Source organism: Moschus berezovskii, chromosome 20 (genome assembly GCF_049115385.1).
Source record: "Moschus berezovskii isolate FMDL1 chromosome 20, NW_MosBer_1.0, whole genome shotgun sequence".
In the NCBI taxonomy this organism is placed as follows: Eukaryota; Metazoa; Chordata; class Mammalia; order Artiodactyla; family Moschidae; genus Moschus; species Moschus berezovskii.
Genome location: NC_142479.1, coordinates 30,718,295 through 30,741,214, shown reverse-complemented (window position 1 = coordinate 30,741,214; position 22,920 = coordinate 30,718,295). Strand labels below are relative to the sequence as shown.

The following is a 22,920-nucleotide window of genomic DNA, read 5'->3' as shown; positions in this document are numbered from 1 at the left end:
CAGGCTTTCTCTGTTTCTGGAGCATGTTTTCTAGCCTTCCTAACATTGCTTTATTTATTAAGATTTTATCTACAGTTGTTCCTTGAAATGTTTTTTTTCTACTAGTGTTATTTTCAGATTTCAAAAAAATGTTTCTGGGTAACACCAAGTTTGGAATGTATTTCTCAGCACAAGTGATATAAGGTCCTTGTGGATATTTTAGAACACATTCTGCAGTGTGAAGCCTGTGTAGTTATTATAAATCTAAAATGTTGGTTTATGGAGTTGTTGGCTTAACAGAATCTAATGATCTTTTTAAAACTAGTTAACTTTCTTTTGGGGTCTATGTACCATAGATTAGACTATTTAAAATATATAGAGAAGGTTCTGGCTTCTATTATGTAGCTGTGTAGTCATCAATAATTCTCTTTATTAAACTCAAACATGTACTGTATAATTAGATCCCCTTTGAAGTTATTAACCTAACTCACTTAGATAATTAAAGATGGATGAGTTGTGATCCTCTTGCTGATGTATAGTGTATGACTATATTTGTAACCTATGGTTCACCTTTTATGAGTAGGGGGAAAGTAAAAGGGCCATTTGACTGATAATTGGCTTCTGCATACAGACTGGCTCTACTTTGACCTTTTATGCTGAAAGTTTTTTGGATATAAATTAGATTTTTACAGGTTAAAAATAAAAACAGTTTGTATATGTATATGTTATGAGGTAAAATTATACTCATGTTAATTAATGGTGATAGGAAAAGAAGTTTTTTAATAAATTAATTCATAAAACTTGTTGAGCATTTTTATATTGATTGTTTTATAAGATTTTAGTTCCTAAAATACACTGTCATTGATGAGATACATAATTATATCTCACGTGAAAATAAGGTATGTTCTTGTAGTGTGGATACTCTGAGTTCTGAATGATTTTTGAAGATGTGGAAGATAGTGAAGGTGTAGTACCTTTCATAAGTTTTACAATATTTCTTCTCTCAGATACTTGTTAAATTCTGAGATTGAGTAATATTGAGTAAACATCAGGTATAAATGTGAGTCACACTTTAAAAACTTTTCTCCTGGAAAAAGCCAGTAAATAGCTACTCTAAAAATGCATTTGAAAAGAGTTCTCCATGTGCATATAAGTAATTGATTTTTTTTTTTGAGACACATTCTCAGCAGGTTAGTATTTTATAATTAATCAGTTCTTTGGAAAACAAACTCTTGACTTTAACTTCTTTTAAAACCTTTTCAGGATTTTAATGGATTAAACTGACCATAAGCTATTCTTTTAAAACAACCCTTTTGCAATGAAATATAAAGCAGTTTTTAATTCCCTTCCTTTTTGCTAGCTCACTCCTGAAAGGCTTTAAAAATGTCTAGGTTTGTTGATCTGTTTTTTATGTTTTAAGATTAAAATTTGTGAGTTCTGAAGGAAACAGTAGCAGTGGTAGTCTGTGCACATTCTGAAATTAGACGAAGAATTTTATCTATGCGAAAATAAACATTTTTTCTGTTCCTGCTCCCCAGAAGGTTAAACACAGTACAACAGTGGTAAAAGCACTTGAATTTTCTTCTTCATTCTGTTTCTAAAATTGTATTTTAGCTCAAAATAGCTAGAAAACAGTATTTAGGTTTTAAAGCCAGCCTGCTAAGGCTGCTGTATTTAACCACCTTCACCAGTTTCCTGTGACTGAAGTGTAAGGTCATCGTCCTTCTTGCAGGAGCATAGCACTCAGAGGACTGTAACACCAAGAAAGCTTCCTGAGCTATGCCATACGCAGGAAGGTGAGAATGTGTTAATTACAGCTCACCCCTACTGTCACCTCTTACGAAGATTTTCTCAGCTTAGAAAATCATTCTCTACAGTCTTAATTTTACTGACTTCCTGTCAAATATAAATGAAAATTATTTTGAGATTTTAGACAGTGAATAAGAACACATTTTCAGTGTATACCACATGCAGCACTGAAGAAAGCAGAATGAAGTGGAATAATTCTTACTCTTTTCCAGAGTTATAATCTGGACTCAGTGCGCCACGTGAATTCATGAAAACAAGTGTCACTTTACTGAGGCAGTGTGAAGAAAACTAGAGCTCTGTGAGATTCTGCACCTAAGTCCTATTTTCTCATTTCCCCACAACAGCCTGTGAAATGCAGTTTTATCCTCAGAATCCCAGAACATTGAGTTGGTGTACTGTGGCCTTGTCGTTAGTCAGCACTGCTTTAAGCAGCAGTTAGCCATGCTAAGCATGAATAGTTATAGTGGTTTAGATGTTACATGAGTGTTCTTTAAAAGTAAATATGTGTGTTATCTGTTTAAAAAAAAAAGTGAATTTCAGAATAATACAATTTTCATATGTTAATTTAAAACAGGACCTACTAGGAGAGATGGAAGCTGAGGCAGCTTCATAGCACTTTCCCAGTCTAATTTACCTTGAAAGTGGAATGTCTTATAAAAAGAAAATAAATCCAGTGAAATGTTTGGCTCACATTATTTTTCAGTGTGGGCAACCATTTCTTGTATCTTAAACTTTTTTTTATTTGACAGAATTACAAATTGAGGTACTCATGGGGATTCTCTCTTTTAGGCTGGTGGGATCCTTTTTTCTTTTAAGTCCCCAAGAATTCCCATTCCTCCATGGTTTAAATAATAAGTAGGTCCTTATAAAGCATTCTGATGAAGAAAAAGAACTGGCAATAACGTTACTTGTAAGTAAGTTTTTTCTCTTGATAGGAATCTAAGAAAACTAAGTTTTATTTTGTATATGGCAAGCATTTTGCTCAAGAAATTCAATTGTACCTGGTATACAACAAAACGTAAGTATTTACTATTAGGTATTGGATTTTTCAGTGGTATGCTGTTGAAAACTTAGCTCTGCCTTACAAGAGTTGACCACACTCTCGTGTCTCTTAATCTTAGTAAAATATGATAACTTTTGTGTGAAAAGTTATTCTGCTTTTGTTACTCAACAAACCTGCAGTATAAACAATGGTGATAAAATTAAGATCTTTTTTCAGATCTCTTCTACAGAACTCATCTATGAGACTTTTTTTTTTCCCTTAGAGACCTTCATTGTGATTTTAAATGCAAGAGGGCAAGAATTGAGGATAAATTTTTGTTTACGATGTTTTGGGAGTAGGAAAAATTACAAATGTATTGTTTACAAGGACTGATCTGTTCAGATTTTTTGTGCAAAATTTGACTTTTGAACTCTTTCTTCCCATTTTCTTGTTTTAATTCAAACCATGTACTCAATCCTCAATTCCTTGTTTTTAGGTGGTTAGCCAGCGTTTCCCTCAGAACAGCATCGGTGCAGTAGGAAGTGCCATGTTTCTCAGATTTATCAATCCTGCCATTGTCTCACCATATGAAGCAGGGATTTTAGATAAAAAGCCACCACCTAGAATCGAAAGGGGCTTGAAGTTAATGTCAAAGGTGAAGAATCATTTTGATAATATAACTATTTAAAATTTCTCTTCTGTAAATTTTTAGTTTTTTATTCAGTGTACTCTTAATTTTTGAAATGCCCTGTGGTTTTCCCTTACATGCTTTTGTTTTATTTTTATTTCTTTATATGATAAATTCATGAGGCTGATACTGATGGAACATCTTATTTGAAAATATTTTAGCAAATGTCTTCTGAAGATGGTTTTCTGTGTAATCATTTTGGAAATTTCGAAATGGGAAACAAAATGTATACTATATGATTTTTTAAAATACATTAAAATTTTAATATCTATTTTTATATGTATAAATATATATGTATTTATATAATTATATTTAGGAAAGCATAGAAACAATGAGCAATAACTGATTTTAATCACCAATAGAAATTGTATCAGTGAGAAAATTAATATTTTTTAGTTATATGGATGTGTAGATTTCATAAATAATCAGATCCTTTATAACCTTATTTTATTGTTTAGATACTTCAGAGTATTGCCAATCATGTCCTTTTCACAAAAGAAGAGCATATGCGGCCTTTTAATGATTTTGTGAAAAGCAACTTTGATGCAGCACGAAGGTGAGCAGCCTGCTACTTAGCCAGTTGCTCTGTTTGGATCAGATACTTTCAGTTTCACTTAAGTCCTTATACTTGATCTAGATGGAACTCCTGTGTAGGTTGTTTTCTCTTGAGGTCAAGAACATAGTTAATCATATTTCACTATAAAAGACATTAATGAAGTAAAATTATATTCTTTGTGATTTGGTAGTGATTTCAATATTTAAAAACCAAGAGAGATGTTTGACATAGCTACTAAAATAAAGGATTTGAGTTTACCACAAGATGGAGGAGACGTAGAGGGAAAAAGATTTCTTTCAGTAAAAACTAAAACCAAACTGGTACAGATAATACATTATAGTGTATAATCAAAATTTTTTGATGTTAGAATATTTTTGATACTTTAATTTGGAAATGTATGTAAACTAAAAAGTTACTCTTTAAACCGAGTAAAGCAAATGCGTAGGATTTTGTTCATGAGTAACTGGACAACAGTTGGAAGTTTTGTGATTTTAGAAAACTTGAGTTCTGCTTGGTACCCATAACTAGCTAGGTGCTTCTTTTTATCTCTGAGTTGTTAATTTGGTAAAGTAAGTGTAATACTGTACTTAACTATGAGTTGATTTTAGAGAAACAAATGAGATAACTTATGATAAAGTATCTGTAAATGGAAGTTAACATCAAGAATTCTACTTTTCATACAGTGTGAATCTAATTGATTTGACTTATAGTCTAGGCTATACTTCTATAACTCTTCTAATTTTTCATTATAGTTCATACTACTTTCTGATTGGAATATAAAAGGTATATTATTGGATTGTAAATCATACTGGAAAAGAAAGTGAATGTCAGCATTCTATGACTATCCACAGTAAGATTGACTACCCATAGAAAGTTAAAAGAACAAAGGTTCTGATCCTGACTTTGACCTAACAGGCTGTATAACTTTGGGGAGGTCTTTTGTCTTGTCTGGACCTCCATTTCTTTATCTGTAAAATACTGGCTTCTCTATAGATTCTCATCTATCTAAATTTTGTTGTCTGACTCCAGAGCCTACTTTGAAGCTAAAGCCAGGTATCAAATGGAAAACCAAGTTTCTCCTTGTCTCTTCTTGTTTTGTTTATAGTCACATGTGTGAATAAAACCTCCATATTTGTAATATCAGTAATTTCACAAAGTTACTTCACATGAATTTAATTCAAACATAGATATGAGTATATCTGGTTTTTGAAATTCTAATAACTTTGCATTTTTGAAGGTTTTTCCTTGATATAGCATCTGATTGTCCTACAAGTGATGCTGTAAATCATAGTCTTTCCTTCATCAGTGATGGCAATGTGCTTGCTTTACATCGTCTACTATGGAATAATCAAGAGAAAATTGGCCAGTATCTTTCCAGCAACAGGTAAGATTTCTCAGTCATGGGGATATTAAAAACTCTCACTTTAAATTTAGATTGATAAAATTATTGGTCATGAATAATGCTTTTTACTTTGTATCTTCTTAGAATAAGAATTATGATTTTTAAAGAGTAATGACCTTTAAAAATATGTAGGCAAAAGCTTACGTCATATTAATTGATCAACAAACCTATGTAGGTGTTGTAGACTTTTTAAAAAAATACTAAAGCTAAGAGGGAATTTCCTGGCAGTCTAGTGGTAATGAAAGACTCCGCACTTTCATTGCCGGGGGCCTGGGTTTGATCCCTTGTGGGGAAACTAAGAATCCAGCCAAAGAAACAACAAATTAAACTGAGAAATCACAAATTAGCCTATGGGATTTCTTCTGGCTTGCAAACATAATATACAACAAGCCACAAAGAACTTTAAATTTACTAGGTCAAATGAGTCTTGGCATCTGAATTTAAAGAGCAGCTTAATTCTTAAGAAGTTAATAATTAAAACATTGCTATTCTGTTGCGATTCTATAGTAATCCCATTTGTGATACTCTGAAGTACTGCAAATGAAGTTTTACATAGGCAGTACTTAAAAATTGAAAATTATTAATTTGGGAATTGTTTCATTAGCGGTTTTTAGTTAAAGTCTCTTGTAGCCTGAATCATTTGCTGTCATTTCTATGATAGTTACATATGTTTACAGTGGCCCAGATTCTTATGTATGAGTTCTCTTACAAAAGTCAAATGAGTCCAGATTATTTTTAAATTTCAGTAAAAATGGTTTGCTTATTCATAGGAAAGGTAGAAGACCATAAGGAGGGAGATGCTTTATCTGTGTGACACTTAAAGTGGAACTTTTAAATGCAAACATTCTTTGATATGCATTTTTTAAAATACAAAACTTATATGACTTATGTACATATTCATGTACTTTAATACCAGATTTTTTGCAATTTGTTTTTTTAAAAAAAGACACATTTCAAACATACAAAGAAGTATTGACTATAATATAACAGAGACCCATGTCTACTGCCTAGTTTTAACATTTTTTATTTTGTTGAATTACTTCAGATCTTTATAACATTTTATTTCTGGGAGAGAAAAAGATACAACTTCTCTTGTGTGTAACTGACAAGAAAAAGGAAAGTACAGGTATAACGTAGGTACATATAAAACAGTTTTGTGTGTTTTAAAACTTTATAGCAATGATACACTGAATATATTCTCTTCATATGATATTCTATTTGAGATTTATCATTTATTTAACTTATCTTAGTAATTTATCGAATGAGTATACACAGTTTATTTTCATACTTCCTAATTGATGGATATTTAGAGTTTCCTGTTTTTCATTATTTTAAATAGTAATGTAATAAATATTCTTCACATTTGTCTCCTTGTGGATTACCCAAATGCATAATTGCTGAGTTCTGGGGTATACACAGCCTCAGCTTTACTAGATATTGCCACATTATTTTTCATAGTGTACATACTGATTTATGCTTTGACAGTACTGTGTGCGAGTACAGTGTACACTTCTTCACCAAAATTGGCATTAGCAAACTCATAATTTTTTTTTGTCAGTTTGATGTTTGTGAAATTGTATCTTGTTATCTTTAGTTTTAAATGTTTAATAGTTGTTGAAAATTCATATTTACCCTGGTTAAGCAGAAATCTGATATCAGGAACACTATGTCCACTTCCTAAACAGTGGTCTCTCCAAATGAGTTCTTTTCATCCTGAGAAAAAGTGGATCAGAATGCTATTTTTACTTACTGGTTGCCTATTTAATGGTAATAGATTAAGAATACTAGAACATAATGAAATTTTATGCAAATTTTATAGTTTGAGGAATGGTCCTATTTCTAAGATGTCTCAGTTAAACTTAAAACCCCTGAGGTCTTTTGGGTGCTATGTACAAATGAGTAGGAACCACCACAGGACAGTAAAAAGGAAAGCTGCCAATGACAGTCTAAATGTGTTTTTATATACACTACTGTGTGCGGAAAATAGCTAGTGAGAAGCTCCTGTAGGGCACAGGGAGCTCAGCTTGGTGCTCTGATGACCTCCAGAGGTGGGGTGGGGAGGTTCAAGAGGGATATGTATACATCCTGCTGATTGACTTCCTTGTACCGCAGGAACTAACACAACATTATAAAGCAATTATACTCCAATTAAAAAAATAAATAAATGTGTTCTGCTACATGTGAACTGCTACTTTTTTTCTAAGTAGTTTCCTATATCTAGGGATCACAAAGCTGTTGGAAGACGACCTTTTGATAAGATGGCAACACTTCTTGCATACCTGGGTCCTCCAGAGCACAAACCTGTGGCAGATACACACTGGTCCAGCCTTAACCTTACCAGTTCGAAGTTTGAGGAATTTATGACTAGGTAAAGTACCACCTTGACATGATGATTTCTGTCTTTTTCATTGAGCTGCAAGATTTACCTCTAGGCCACTTGTTAAATATACTTGTATATTTGACAGAGGCTTATTGGGAAAGATGTACTTCATAACCACATTGCCATGTTTTGGGGTCCCACTTTTCTCTTACCCTATATATTGTTGAAATATGCTTTGTTTCATGGTTGATTTTCTTGTAAAAAATAATAACATCTTGTTGAATAGTACTGTGTCATGTTGTTTTGAGTTGTTTTTGCACTGAATAGTTAAAAGGAAGGTAGATAACATTATATTCATATTATAATTGTTAGGGAAAATAGAGTTCAAAGTGAGCAATTTACCTAAGATTCCATCCTAAGTCATAGGTCTTTTGCTTCTAAGTGCTGAACTCTTTATACCACATGATAAAATTTTTCAGAAGTCTCCTGGAAGTTAATTATACAACTTTTAGACTGATGGTCAGAAATATGGTAATACTGCTATAAAATTTCTTTCTGTGGACATTTGTTTTGAATCTCATTGAGATTTGGATCCTCATCTTTAGACATTCACCCCTGTGTTGTTGCAGTGAAGATAGTTTGCAAAAGTCTTTAGTCTTTTAAAGTACCTTTCATAGTACTTTACACTTAGTCGCTTAGTACTTCATAGTGACTGTGGGTTAAGTGTTTTGTTCATAGAGTATGTTCCAGAAGCAGAAAGGAAAGAACAGAATATGACATTCTAAAGTTTAATTCACATTAATGATTTGTATATAATGTTCCATGGATTGTGAGTGCCTGTTATTAATCATATTACATACAGATGATAGTTTTGTACACATGACTCCAATTTTTTGATATTGTTAAAAGAATGTAGGAATATGTAACAATCGCCTTTCAAGCTTAGTTGTTATCTCTAGTTCTGTTACATTTTCCTGTGTAACAGATGTTTATTCCTATGTAATTAAAGGAATATTTTCAATGCAAAATTTTCATGTTACTTAGTTGAAAATTACATAAACTTATAAAACTATGTTTTATTCAGCATTACTTAGGATGTCCTTGCCATTTTTCCATTTTTCAAAGAAAACTTCTTTATTAGTCCTTTTAACCTAAGACCCCACCTTCCTACAAAACAATCCTCTGTGCTTTTGAACACTAAGGATATAATATGTGTAAGATGCTTAGAACAATATATGGTGTATATATAAAGTGTTTCATAAGCATTAAATGATATTTTTGTTCTAAGTTTCCACTGATGCTCCCTGAAACTCATTTTTCTTTTAAAAAATGGAAGTAGCTTTATAATGTTGTCAACTATAAAACTAATAATTGTTAAATTAGTCAAAACATAGAAATCTAAAAAGGGAAGTAAAAAATTTTCAGTTATTTCACCTCTTGAAGATAATTCAGTTAACATTTGGCAGATAACCTCCTAGTCATTTATCCATACACATGTGTACCTGTTTCCCTTCTCAAATGCTGTATGTTGTTTCCATTAATATTAAGCAAATGATCACTTGGTAGCAGCAGTATGATGAACTGAGCTAATATAGCCTCTTCTCCCACCCCTAAGACACATAGAAACACTAGGTAAAGGAAAATGTATATTAAAAATATTTTTAAACACGTACATAGCTAGAAGAGAATTTTGGAGCAAATTATTTAGTGTGTGGGCTTTCCTGATAGCTCAGTTACTGAAGAATCCGCCTGCAATGCAGAAGACCCCAGATAGATTCCTGGGTCAGGAAGTTCCGCTGGAGAAGGGATAGGCTACCCACTCCTGTATTCTTGGGCTTCCCTTGTGGCTTATCTGGTAAAGAAAACACCTACAGTGCTGGAGACCTGGGTTCAGTCCCTGGGTTGGGAAGATTCCCTGGAGAAGGGAAAGGTTACCCACTCCAGTATTCTGGCCTGAAGAATTCCAGGGACTGTTATACACAGAGATAAAGAAATGGAAAATATGAAAGAGTTTAAGAGATGAAGATTATAGAATGAGAACTTCCAACATATCTAATACATAGAGCTTAAAGAGTAGTGAAGAGGTAATATTTGAAGAGACAACAGATGAGAATTTTCCAGGTCTGGTAAATGACATAAATCTTCAGGTTAAAGACGTACACTGTGTTAAGCGGAATATATAATAATTAAACCATGCCTTTTTTGAAGTGCATTTAAATATATATAAGTGTATAATTTTAAAAGTATAGGAATCATCACTACTAACAAAGCTAGTGGAGGTGATGGAATTCCAGTTGAGCTATTTCAAAAACTGAAAGACGATGCTGTGAAAGTGCTGCACTCAATATGCCAGCAAATTTGGAAAACTCAGCAGTGGCCACAGGACTGGAAAAGGTCAGTTTTCATTCCAATCCCAAAGAAAGGCAGTGCCAAAGAATGCTCAAACTAGCGCACAATTGCACTCATCTCACATGCTAGTAAAGTCATGCTTAAAATTCTCCAAGTCAGGCTTTAATAATACGTGAACCGTGAACTTCCAGATGTTCAAGCTGGTTTTAGAAAAGGCAGAGGAACCAGAGATCAAACTGCCAACATCTGCTGGATCATGGGAAAAACAAGAGAGTTCCAGAAAAACATCTATTTCTGCTTTATTGACTATGCCAAAGCCTTTGACTGTGTGGATCACAATAAATTGTGGAACATTCTGAAAGAGATGGGAATACCAGACCACCTGACCTGCCTCTTGAGAAACCTGTATGCAGGTCAGGAAGCAACAGTTAGAACTGGACGTGGAACAACAGACTGGTTCCAAATAGGAAAAGGAGTATGTCAAGGCTGTATATTGTCACCCTGCTTATTTAACTTCTATGCAGAGGACATCATGAGGAACGCTGGGCTGGAAGAAGCACAAGCTAGAATCAGGATTGCTGGGGGAAATATCGATAACCTCAGATATGCAGATGACACCACCCTTATGGCAGAAAGTGAAGAAGAACTCTTGATGAAAGTGAAAGAGGAGAGAGAAAAAGTTGGCTTAAAACTCAACATTCAGAAAACGAAGATCATGGCATCTGGTCCCATCACTTCATGGGAAATAGATGGGGAAACAGTGGAAACAGTGTCAGACTTTATTTTGGGGGCTCCAAAATCACTGCAGATGGTGAATGCAGCCATGAAATTAAAAGACGCTTACTCCTTGGAAGGAAAGTTATGACCAACCTAGATAGCATATTAAAAAGCAGAGACGTTACTTTCCCAATAAAGGTCCGTCTAGTCAAGGCTATGGTTTTTCCAGTGGTCATGTATGGATGTGAGAGCTGGACTGTGAAGAAAACTGAGCGCCCAAGAATGATGCTTTTGAACTGTGGTGCTGGAGAAGACTGTTGAGAGTCCCTTGGACTGCAAGGAGATCCAACCAGTCCATTCTAAAGGAGATCAGTCCTGGGTGTTCATTGGAAGGACTGATGCTGAAGCTGAAACTCCAATACTTTGGCCACCTCATGTGAAGAGTTGACTCATTGGAAAAGACTCTGATGCTGGGAGGGATTGGGGGCAGGAGGAGAAGGGGATGACGGATAATGAGATGGCTGGATGGCATCACCGACTCGATGGACATGGGTTTGAGTGAACTCTGGGAGTTGGTGATGGACAGGGAGGCCTGGCGTACTGTGATTCATGGGCTCGCAAAGAGTTGGACACGACTGAGCGACTGAACTGAACTGAACTGAAACCAGGGAAAGGAAAGGTTCATAAACTGAACTCTTAAAAAGCAAATCAGTAAAACTCAAAAACTTCTGTCTAGAAAGAAAAATGGTTAAAAAAAATTCTATGCCTAATATCCCTGTCCAGTAGTTTTCTTGTTATCCTAAGAACTAGTTTTCTGGTTCAAATAATCAGTTCAGTCGCTCAGTCGTGTCAGACTCTTTCCGACCCCATAGACTGAAGCATGCCAGGCCTCCCTGTCCATCACCAACTCCCAAAGTTTACTCAAACTCATATTCATTAAGTTAGTGATGCCATTCCACCATCTCATCCTCTGTCATCCCCTTCTCCTCCTGCCTTCAATCTTTCTGAGCATGAGGGTCTTTTCAAATGAGTCAGTTCCTCACATCAGGTGGCCAGAGTATTGGAGCTTCAGCTTCAGCATCAGTCCTTCCAGTGAATATTCAGGACTGATCTCCTTTAGGATCAGTTTGATTCTCTTTGCAGTCCAAGGTTCAAATAATAGCTCCTTGAGATTTTTAGTGTTTTTAACCACATTGCCCTTCAGAAAGTATGTTGCTTTTAAGATATTTTGCCATTTTGTATATTTTATCATTGTTCCAATTGTGGACTTTTGTAGATATCAATGAATAATATAAAGTCTGTGAGTTTCTGAGCTCTTTTTTCTTTCAGGCATCAAGTACATGAAAAAGAAGAGTTCAAGGCTTTGAAAACATTAAGTATTTTCTACCAAGCTGGGACTTCCAAAGCTGGGAATCCTATATTTTATTATGTTGCACGGAGGTAAGAAACACTGTTTTAGTATCTCTTACTAGAGTTTTTAAAATGGTAGAAAATGTAGAAGACAGCAAGTTTGGTTTTTCCTGTTTGACTTTACCAGAGTTGGAGAAAAGTTTTCCTGGGAGAATGTAGCTGGTAAACAGCCATCTTGTCCCCAAATGGTGCTCCATCTATTATAAATTGCTTTTCATAGTACCTGTTTCATATTTGCTTCCCTTTATTACATCAGTTTTTTTATGCCACCTACAGTGAATTAATTACAAAGAGTAAAAAAAAAATATCACAGTCTTGTTTTCTGCTGTATTCTGTTTAAATAATATCTGCAACATGATGCTGAGAAACCTTTTTGTAAATGGAAATAAAACTTGAAGAATCTGAGAACTTTTAATAATAAGCCTTGTAAGGCAACATCAGGGTGATTCAACAAATAATTCAGAGATGCTATGGGAAGTGTCTATAAAGATATGGCACAAGTGACAGCCTGAAAAATTGATTGCATTTATTTGTGCTGTCTTCAGCCAAGGCTAGTTCCCAGGAAACCTTTCTTGAACTGCTCCTCCTTCACAGTTGGTCTAATGCTCACATTGCTTTCCCTGCCATTGTCTTTTCTTTCTTGCCTTATTCTGTGTTTCATTGGAGAATTTGTCTGTGGTATTATTTGGTCAGTTTTCCTTCTTCCCATTTAGTGTGATATAAACTCTTGGTAATTGAACCTTAGGGACAATGTTATATAATAGACCGCTGGCTTTGGAATCTCAGGGGCTATGTTTTCTCTTAATTCTGCTGTTCCACTAGGCTGTAGGAATTAATCTGAGTTTCCTGAATTTAGTATAAATTGAGGAATTACGTCAGTAGACTTTTAATGATCATGAATGGCAAAAAAAAATTGGCAGTGTATAAGAAATAAGTGGAAGTTAAGAAGGAGTGGCAGTGGAGTGATAAAAGGAAGGTGGGAGGTGGGATAATGCAGACAGCGTTAAACCAAGAAGTCCTGAGAACTGGGTGTTAGGGAGTCAAGAGGGCATAGAAACTTGCATTTATCCTTAGCCTTCCTCTTCAGCAGTTCTGAGGAATGTCTCTTCACCTTCCGTAAGTCTTCTTTCCAACTTTTACCTCAGATCCTGTTTCTCAATTGCCTAAGATTTTAATTTTCTTTTGCAATTGAGATGAACCATCCTTGCATACCAATCCCACTCTTTAATACCACCAGTGTATTTTGATTTTCCCTATTTTGTCTAAGGAATTAAAAGTGAAACATTGGTGAGAGAGGTAGGTAGACGTGTCCTCCTCCTCCTTTAAATTCTTGATAGTTTACAAGTTCCAAAGATTTCTGGAAAACCTTAAAGCTGTTTTTTTCCCTCTAGGATCAGAGTGTAAGATTATATTCCTTCTCTGTGATGGTCTGTATACTATACAAGGCCAAGGGAAAGTAGCTTGGGCATGATGCAGACATCTGTGAGATTAAGTCAGTGGGATTTCCTAGAGACCTATGTAATAGGGTGACTTGAGTTTGCTGAGGGTTCCCAGCTCTGCTGCTTCTTAGACAAGTTAGTTTTTATCAATCTGTTTCTTCATATGTTAAAGAGGGGGAGTTGCTTAGAAAAATTATCCTGCCTACCTCTCCCATAAAGTATTTTGTGACCTATAAAGTTCTATAAACATACAGAGTGTGTTTAAGGTTTTCTTTTTTGTTTGTTTTGGGGTGTGACCCGGCCAACTTCCGACTTGCTACATTTCAGTTTCTTATTTAGACGTACGAGAGTGCCTCCTGGCTTCATTGTCAACCTAGTGTGAAGCCTCAGGTCAAGGACAGTTGAGCAGATGATCACTCAGAGTAGAGCGATCCACTCTATTGTGGAGGAGTACAAAAGCAGGAGAAGGTAGTAAAGGCCTTGTCTCCATTCAGTGAACTTTGTCCGAGAACACTTAGGTTTGACTTTTTGATATTCCTTTGTTTTCGTGGCTTAGATTACCATGTATTAGTTTATGTCTTTTGAACTATGGATTCCAGCCTCCTTACAGATAAGCCACAGACCTTTTAGACTTGAAATGTCCAAAACTTAATTCAGTGTATATTCAAATCAACTTCCTCTTTGCACCATATTCTCCTTCTCAATAGCGTCACCATCCCTTCTCACTCTGGAAACCCTAATCATTTAAAATTCTTCCCTCTTTCGTTTATCCTCCTCGTTATCAATCACCATGTCTTGATTTTAGTTGTGTCATCTAGGCAAATCAATAAAGCTGTTTTAGTCAGGTCTCAGTTTTTACAGAGAAACCATTCTTACTTTCTCAAGAAAGTGGGCCTCAGGAAAAACATGAGTTAGAGCAGGTGGAGACAGCACAGAGGTGTCCGTCAGTCCTGGAACTGACTTGTTGCCTCTTTCTTGGCTTCACGTTCAGCTCTATCTCATGATTCTCCTCTTTCTGTATCTCTTCAGCATTAGCCCTTGCTAGTCAGTCCTTCATTACCTCAGTGCTTCACCGTTCAAATTCCAGAAAGAGAACATGGTTCAGCTACAGATACCTGTTTGGCAAAACCCTTAATGCTGTGTCCTGGCCAGCCAGTGGATTCCTGGCTGCCTCTAAGTCAGGTACTTCTCCTAGCCCAGTAGTCAGCGTGATTTGAAATAACCTCCTAGTGCTATTCGTTTATCAGGGGATGTCCTAAGGTATGTGTTTTGTTGTTGTTTTTTTTAAATTGGTTCTTAATGGCTTAATTTTAGGTACTTTGGAAATGTCTTTTAAATTCATTTTCCCCCACTGCCATTACTGAGACTCTCTTATTAGCTTTAACCTGTACTAATGCAGCATTAATCTCCTACTCCCTAAACCCCACATAATTACTTCCAGGTCATCTTAACATTGCTTCTGGAGGCAGTTCCAGTTCAAATCTAATCCTGTCTCTATTTGTCAAGTAGCACCATTGAGTCCCTAAGTAAAGTCCAGATTCATGTCAAGTCAGGCATGATGGTTGCTTCGTAATTTTGACCTAATTTAGTCTCTAGTCTTTTCCTTCTATTCTCTCCTATATATCTTTGAACCTAACCTGTAATAAAGTCCCATAAATACAAGGACAGTTGTTATTGCTGTTCAGTCATTCAGTCATGTCTGACTCTTCGCGACCCCATGGACTGCAGCATATCAGGCCTCCCTGTCGCTCACCATCTCCCGGAGTTTGCCCAAGTTCATGCCCATTGTTGCAGCATTATTTATAGTGGCAAATATATATTATATATATAGCTTTGCATCAAAAGGAAATTGTTGAATAAATAATGATACATCTGTATTATGGAATAATGTGTTAATGTGTTTTTGTGTTTTGTGTTAAATCTGTTTTTGCTTGTTACATGTAACAGAAATGAAATTTACACTTGTGTAAACCAGAAAGCATATCAGTTGGTAGATGTACCCAAGGAGATCAAGAGATGGACTGGCTCCTTGCATGACTGTATGTAGGACTTTGAACAGTGTCATCTGGAGAACATCTGTCTTCTCTGTGTCTTGACTCTACTTTCTTTGTGTTGATTTTATTCCCAGGCAGCTCTTCCTAAGCTATACCCAGTGGTGGTTTGTGTTCTCCCAGCTTAACAACCCAGTGAAAAACCTTCTTTCCCAGTAGTAACAGCAAAAGTACTAGTCTTATTGGCCTGAGTCACCTGCCAATTCCTGAGGCATCCGCTATGGCAAGGGGGATGGAATTTCTTGGTATCTAGGTCTGAGTCATACACCCATCCCTGGAGCTCACTGGTGAAGGCAGCTTAAACTGCATGGACTAAAAGGCTTGAGGGGAGGGGATGGGAACAGGGTTTCCCAAAGGGAAATTGGACTGCCAATATCAGAATGAGGAAAAGTGGATTCTGAGCTGGCAAAAGTAACAGAAAATCCTCTAATGCAGCTTTTAAAATATCCAGAAAGATGACTCTTGACATTTATCATGCAAGATGAAGAGGAATATGGGTGTGTTTGTGCACAGGCATATGATATGTACAGACTGACAAGTCTGTGAAAGTACTCATTAAACTGTTCACATTGGTGTTCTCAGGGGAGTATGACTGGAGTACGTAGAGGATCAATTACAGTATTTCTATTATGTATCTCTGTTGTTTGACTTGTTGACAGGAACATATATTATTTTTGTCAGAATAATTAAAACTATAAAACCTAAAAGTGCAATGTGAAGAGTTTTCCTCTTAGGTATATTGTGATACCTGGCAATTGCTTTTTGGGTGTTAGTAGTAATAATGATAATGGCTAAAATTTACTGAGTGCTTTCTCTGCCTTAGGCAGACTGCATATTATATACTTTTTCATTTAACCCTTAAAATAACCTGCTGAGGTATTATTACTGCCAATGACTGACTTATTTATAAACTGAAATTTAGAGACGCTGTTAGTCATTCACAAATGTAGCTATCAAACAAACATATATCTCCAGACCCTACATGGACTGCTAAATCAAAATTTCAGGGTAGAGCATAATCTATCTAACAGACACCCCAAGTGATTCATTTGAAGTAGGTTTATTACCAGTTTGTTTGGGAGTCTCACTGGGCTGGGAGTTAAGTTCAAGGTGGCACAACTAGTAAGAATCAGAGTTGTTCATACATGGTTACTATCACTGCTAAAATTAAATACTGGGTTTTTAGGTTAAATAAATCTTTGTAGACCGGCATGAAAATCTCACCAGTAATTATGGGGTATATTTCTGTAAGGAAGACTTCTGAATTCTAGGCATCAAATTGACAAATGACCATTTGCAGTAAAAGACAGAAGTGTATACAGAGTAAGATAACTTTGTCATTGGAGCAGCTGTAGTCTGTACTCCAAACATTAGCAGAATTGGAGTCTTTTTTATTGTAACAACGAATTACTGTTACACATTTATGGAATATGGTGACAGATAGGTGCATTGTTTTGTAGAGCACTATAGTTTATCCTTTTGTCTATTTAATAAAAAATAAAAGCAGAATAACACATGTCACTCCTCGACCCCTATCCCCAACCCCCTGTCCTTTTCACACACACACACACACACACACAGAAGCATACTTTGGTTAAATGTCACCAACATAATTTCTTCTCTTACACCTTTAATGTAAAAACCCACGTTGCAACTCAGTTTTGCAAACATTTAAAAGGCAAACAGAGTTTTTTCCTTTTTTAGCATTTATAAGGAAGGAAACCATCATATTAAGGTAATGATTAAACTTACACAATTAAAGTTTGCAAGCAACCAAATTAAACTAGGATAATGATAATTTACTTAGAAGTAAGTTGAAATAAATTTGATTTTCCTAGTGTGTTTGTTTCCATTCAGCAGATATAATGAACTGAGATAACAGTGCAGGCAGTCCAAGTCCACTTCAGCCTAAGTGTACAAAAAACAACAAAAATATGATATAGAAAAGAACATGAGTGCTGTCCATTGGGTTCAGTCTGGTGCCACCATTTTTCATATTCTTGGTTGTAGCTACACTTTTTGTGCTCATGGTTGTGGCTGCACTTTTTGTGCTCATGGTTGTGGCTACACCTTTCATATTCTTGGTTGTGACTACACTTTTTGTATTCATGGTTGTGGCTGTTGTTGAGGTCACTTTCATATTCTTTGTTGCCTTGGGATTGGAAGTTGCCTTGGGATCCAGAGATACTTGGAGCTTTGGAGTTGTGTTGGAATTTGTGGTTGTCTTAGAACTTAGGCTGGTATCCGTTGATACTGCTTTGGTTTTCCTCAAAGTGACATCAGCAAACAGTAGGAGCAGAGTGAATAATAACTTGAAAATCATTTTCCTGTTTCAAAATAATTATAGAAAATTAATCTAACACTTGGATCATAAACAAATATAAGAACTTACATTTTAAAAAGTGATGGTGAGGAGGGAAGAGGGAATGAAGAAAACCTTATCTCAGTACCAGGAAAATGCCAACCTTGGTTTAACACATAGTTTTTAAGATAAAAGGAAATTCATAAATGATCAATACCAACTCTTTGATGTTACAGATGGGCTCAGACAAAGGGCATAATTTGCCTGAGGATGCATATCTGAAAATGACCAGAACTAGAACTTGAGTCTGAGTCTTAGTCTAGTGTTCTTTAGTAGATGGGGACTATGAAGACATATTATAGACATATACAAAAGTTTAGCCACCTCATGCGATGAGTTGACTCACTGGAAAAGACTCTGATGCTGGGAGGGATTGGGTGCAGGAGGAGAAGGGGACGACAGAGAATGAGATGGCTGGATGGCATCACCGACTCGATGGACATGAGTTTGAGTGAACTCCGGGAGTTGGTGATGGACAGGGAGGCCTGGCGTGCTGTGATTCATGGGGTCGCAAAGAGTCGGACACGACTGAGCGACTGGACTGAACTGAACTGAACTGAAACCATTTTTAAAGTAAGGCTAATTTTTTTTTATCCTGTCTTCAAATCTAATGGTTTGCCATGATTGAGAAAAAGCAGCTAGCCCATGTTGAACATAGTTAACTGTTCTCTTTTCTTTTTTAACTTAAAGCTCAAACTTTGAAATCTAATATATGCTAAATTTACATTTGGTTCTAATGTATAACTGAGAAAATTTCAATATTACCTTTTGATGTTTTTTTCTTTGAAGAATAAGGCTTCAGGCTTTCTCCAGTGTCCTATGGGGAATCTAATTTCTTACTCACTGTGTGCTATTTAAATATAATTAGTGAGTAGTCACGTGTTATAAACTTGACCCGGTATTTGCACTTTGGAAATAACCTATTGAGTGCTTTCCAAACTGGTGCAAACAGACTGTGGCAGAGATGGAGAAATGCAAATAAAGTCTTTCTAAAATCTAGTCACTTACATAAAGAACCCTGTGAATACCACTTTGTTATTCCTCTTATCCATGTTTTGTGATAGCGAATGTCTTCATTGGATTGAACTAACTACAGGAATATACTCTTTTTCTAAATAATTCAAGAATATAGCTTTCTAGAGGTTCTAGAGTTTTAGTAAATAATTATTATATTAGAAAAGAGGTTAAACTTTATTAATACAAAACTAAATTGAAAAGAATTGCATGTGAAAGTGATACTTTTCATATTGAGTTTGCAGAGGTTTTTTTTAGTACATTAAATTGCTCACATTGAAGCACATGGAGTAAATTCTTCAAAGGAATTTCATCTTTTGGTCACTGCTTTTCCTTAATGAGTGGCACACAGGGAAGTTGGGTTGTATTGTGCTAATGTTTTCATCACATTAGCTGGCTCTTTTTAAAAATTGCAGGGCTGTGAACAATTGGGTTGACATACAAGGAAATTGCTTCATAAATGGCAGAAGTACAAGTCAGTACATGTTTCTGTCTTGTTTTACTTTGCTGTGAAGGTTTCTTTTTCCTCCTGAATAAATAGAACCAGTGCTTGCTAAATCTTATTTATATTAGGTACGTAGAGTATAGTATAAAAAGTATAAATCTTATTTATAAGGTACCTAGTATAAAGAGGATAAATCTTATTTATATTAGGTACAAATGTCTATTAAATTGAAAGTTTGTATGACCAGACCTAAGAAGTAAACATAAAAAGCCTCTTAGCAACCAGAGTAGATATTATAAATCAGAGCACTATAGGATAATTCACATGTAAGTTTTTACTGATGCTTCAAACGCCTCAATCTCAACTTACTTAAAATTTTAAATTCAACATTTTTTTCTTTTCCTGTTCTTATACACAGATATATCTTTCTCAAATTAACTGCATCATTACCTTTGATTTCTTATTTTCTTATTGATTTAAGCTCCCCAAGCCTTTGATGATAATTAACTAAAAATAAAATTTCTGAACTCTCCAGCATTAAATACTCCCCCACAAAAAGAAATCATTTGCCATTATTCATGCCTTTAAATACCCCCACTTCTTTATCTTTGTGCAGTCTCCCCCATCTGCCCAGAGTATTTCTTCCTCATTCAAAATTCCATTCTTCCTTCAGGGTCTAACTCTGATGGCAGCATCTTTTTACGTGAGCCTTTCTTAATTCTATACTTCCAAATCAGACATTTTAGGACTTCGTATGTCTAGAGCATATATCAAACTCTTTTTACTCTAATGTATCCTCTGGCTTTCTTGTGATCAGGTACAACCTCTTCTTTGTACCTTCTGGCACAGTGAGTACTTGTACAGAGTAGTGTACAACAAACACTGGAATTTATTGAAATGCCTCATCTTTGTTTCTTCCTGGGGGAGGCTGATATGTCTGTTATTTTAGACATTTGGTCATTTACAGCTTTCTCTGCACCATAAGCATAAATTTGCAACTCAGAGGCCTGAGTTTAAGTCCTCTCTCTACTTTCTGGCTTCTCTTTTGAGAGGATTTCTTACTTGTATGATGTGGGTCAAAAGTGCATTCACATCCTTTACCTAAGTAAAGTAACAGAAATTCAACCAAATAAATTGGTTTTATTGAACAGTTCATGAATTGGACAGTATCCTGTCTAATAAATAGGAGCTCCAGAGGACTATGGAAAGAGTTTTTAAAGGCAAGACAAGGAAATCATAAAAAATTAATTCAAGCTTAAGTAACTTACATGGGGGATGAAAAGCATCTTTCTGTGTGACAGATTATCTCATCTTCTTTTGGGGGATGGAAATGATTATCTCATTGGTACTGACCAGAAGATTCCACTGGTTAGGATTACATTCCTGGAGAAGGTTGTAACTGCAGTTAGATTTGGTATTAAGTCTTGATTTTAACACAAGTGACTCCATTTTGGGCTGCTTGTTTCTTTCTCCCCCCAATACTGTGTAGTAGCAAGTGACTTTTCAGTGTGGACAGTTATGTTTCAAAAAGATATTTGGAAGCTTCCTGAGAAAGTGTATATGCACATGTGCAAAAACAGACTATTGTTATGTTAGACTTAAATGTGAGTATCTCAGAATTGTACATAAGTACTTCTACAGTAGAATATCAGTCTTTTCTGTAGGAATCTAAGAAAAAGAACACATTTCTCCTTAGTTGCAAAATACATGTTTGGATAAGTGTCTGTCTCCCAATATTCCCTCCTTCTCTTTATTAAATAGAAAGCTAAACATCAGTCTTCATTTCTGCCTGTTTGTAACCGCATGCATCTGATTAATCACTGAGTTTTGTTGATTCTGCTTCAAAAAAATTGTACTTTATCCTTTGGCTGTGTGGATCACAACGAACTGTGCAAAATTCTTAAAGAGATGGGAATACCAGACCATCTTAACTGCCTCCTGAGAAATCTGTATGCAGATCAAGAAGCAACAGTTAGAACCAGACATGGAACAACGGACTGGTTCCAAATTGGGAAAGGAGTACATCAAGGCTGTCTATTGTTACCCTGCTTATTTAACTTATATGCAGAGTATATCTTGCGAAATGCCAGACTGGATGAAGCACAAACTGAAATCAAGATTGCCAGGAGAAAGATCAATAACCTCAGATAACGTGATGATACCACCCTTATGGCAGAAAGCGAAGAACTAAAGGTCCTCTTGATGAAAGTGAAAGAGGAGAGTAATAAAAGCTGGCTTAAAAGTCAACATTCAAAAAAAGATCATGGCATCCAGTCCTATCTCTTCATGGCAAATAGGTGGGAAAACAATGGACACAGTGACAGACTTTATTTTGCGGGGGGGTGGGGCGCTCCAAAATCACTGCAGATGGTGACTGCAGCCATGAAATTAAAAGACGCTTGCTCCTTGGAAGAAAAGCTGTGACCAACCTAGACGGCGTATTAAAAAACAGAGACATTACTTTGCTGACAAAAATCCATCAAGTCAAATTATGGTTTTTCCAGTAGTCATGTATGGATGTGGGAGTTGGACTATAAAGAAAGCTGAGTGCCAAAGAACTGATGTTTTTGAACTGTGGTGTTGGAGAAGACTCTTGAGAGTCCCTTGGACTGCACAGAGATCCAACCAGTCCATCCTAAAGGAAATCAGTCCTGAATATTCATTGGAAGGACTGATGCTGAAGCTGAAACTTCAATCTTTTGGCCACCTGATGAGAAGAACTGACTCACTGAAAAAGACCCTGATGCTGGGAAAGATTGAAGGCAGGAGGAAAAGGGGCAGCAGATGAGATGGTTGGATGGCATCACCGACTTGATGGACATGAGTTTGAGTAAGCTCTGGGAGTTGGTGATGGACAGGGGAGCCTGGTATGCTGCAGTCCATGGGGTCGCAAAGAGTTGGACACGACTGAGCGACTGAACTGAACTGATCCTTATCTTACAGACTGAGTGGGTAGCTTTATCAATTATCCAAGCAGAGATTAGCAAGCTTATTTGTCAGAAGACCAGGTAGTAAATATTTTAGGCTTTACAAGCCACATAAAACTTTTCTTTTTCTCTTGTTTTTGTTTTGATTTTGGTTTTTTAACCAAAAAGAACCATTCTTACCTTGAAGGTCATACAGAAACAGGCTGCAAGTAGCATGTCATTGGACACTAGTTTGCTGCACTCTAATATAGGCTGTTGACCGTGTAAATATTTCATCTATGTAATCATTCAGTGATAGTGTTAAGGCTCATTTCCAATTTTAATGATGAATACACATGGATATAGTTTAAAGGAAAAAGACTTAATTTAATCATAGTGATTAGAGTTGGAGTCCTGAATTGAGCCAGAAGATTTCTCGAGTGGTTTTGTGTCGGTCCTTTAATGGACCGGAACCTGGTGGTCTGGAGTCG

At 35.9% G+C, this 22,920-nt stretch overlaps 1 protein-coding gene across 9 annotated transcripts in view; it reads left to right on the top strand.

The window, feature by feature from the left end:
- Positions 1-22,920, top strand: part of NF1 (neurofibromin 1) — a 252,176-nt gene that overhangs the window by 142,813 nt on the left and 86,443 nt on the right. For all 9 annotated transcript variants that reach the window (XM_088828700.1, XM_055401461.2, XM_088828696.1 and 6 more), the window contains 5 exons: positions 3,267-3,425; positions 3,917-4,014; positions 5,252-5,398; positions 7,638-7,784; positions 12,132-12,242. In XM_088828700.1, the coding sequence (XP_088684826.1) occupies positions 3,267-3,425; positions 3,917-4,014; positions 5,252-5,398; positions 7,638-7,784; positions 12,132-12,242 (662 nt within the window). The remainder of the gene's footprint in view (positions 1-3,266; positions 3,426-3,916; positions 4,015-5,251; positions 5,399-7,637; positions 7,785-12,131; positions 12,243-22,920) is intronic.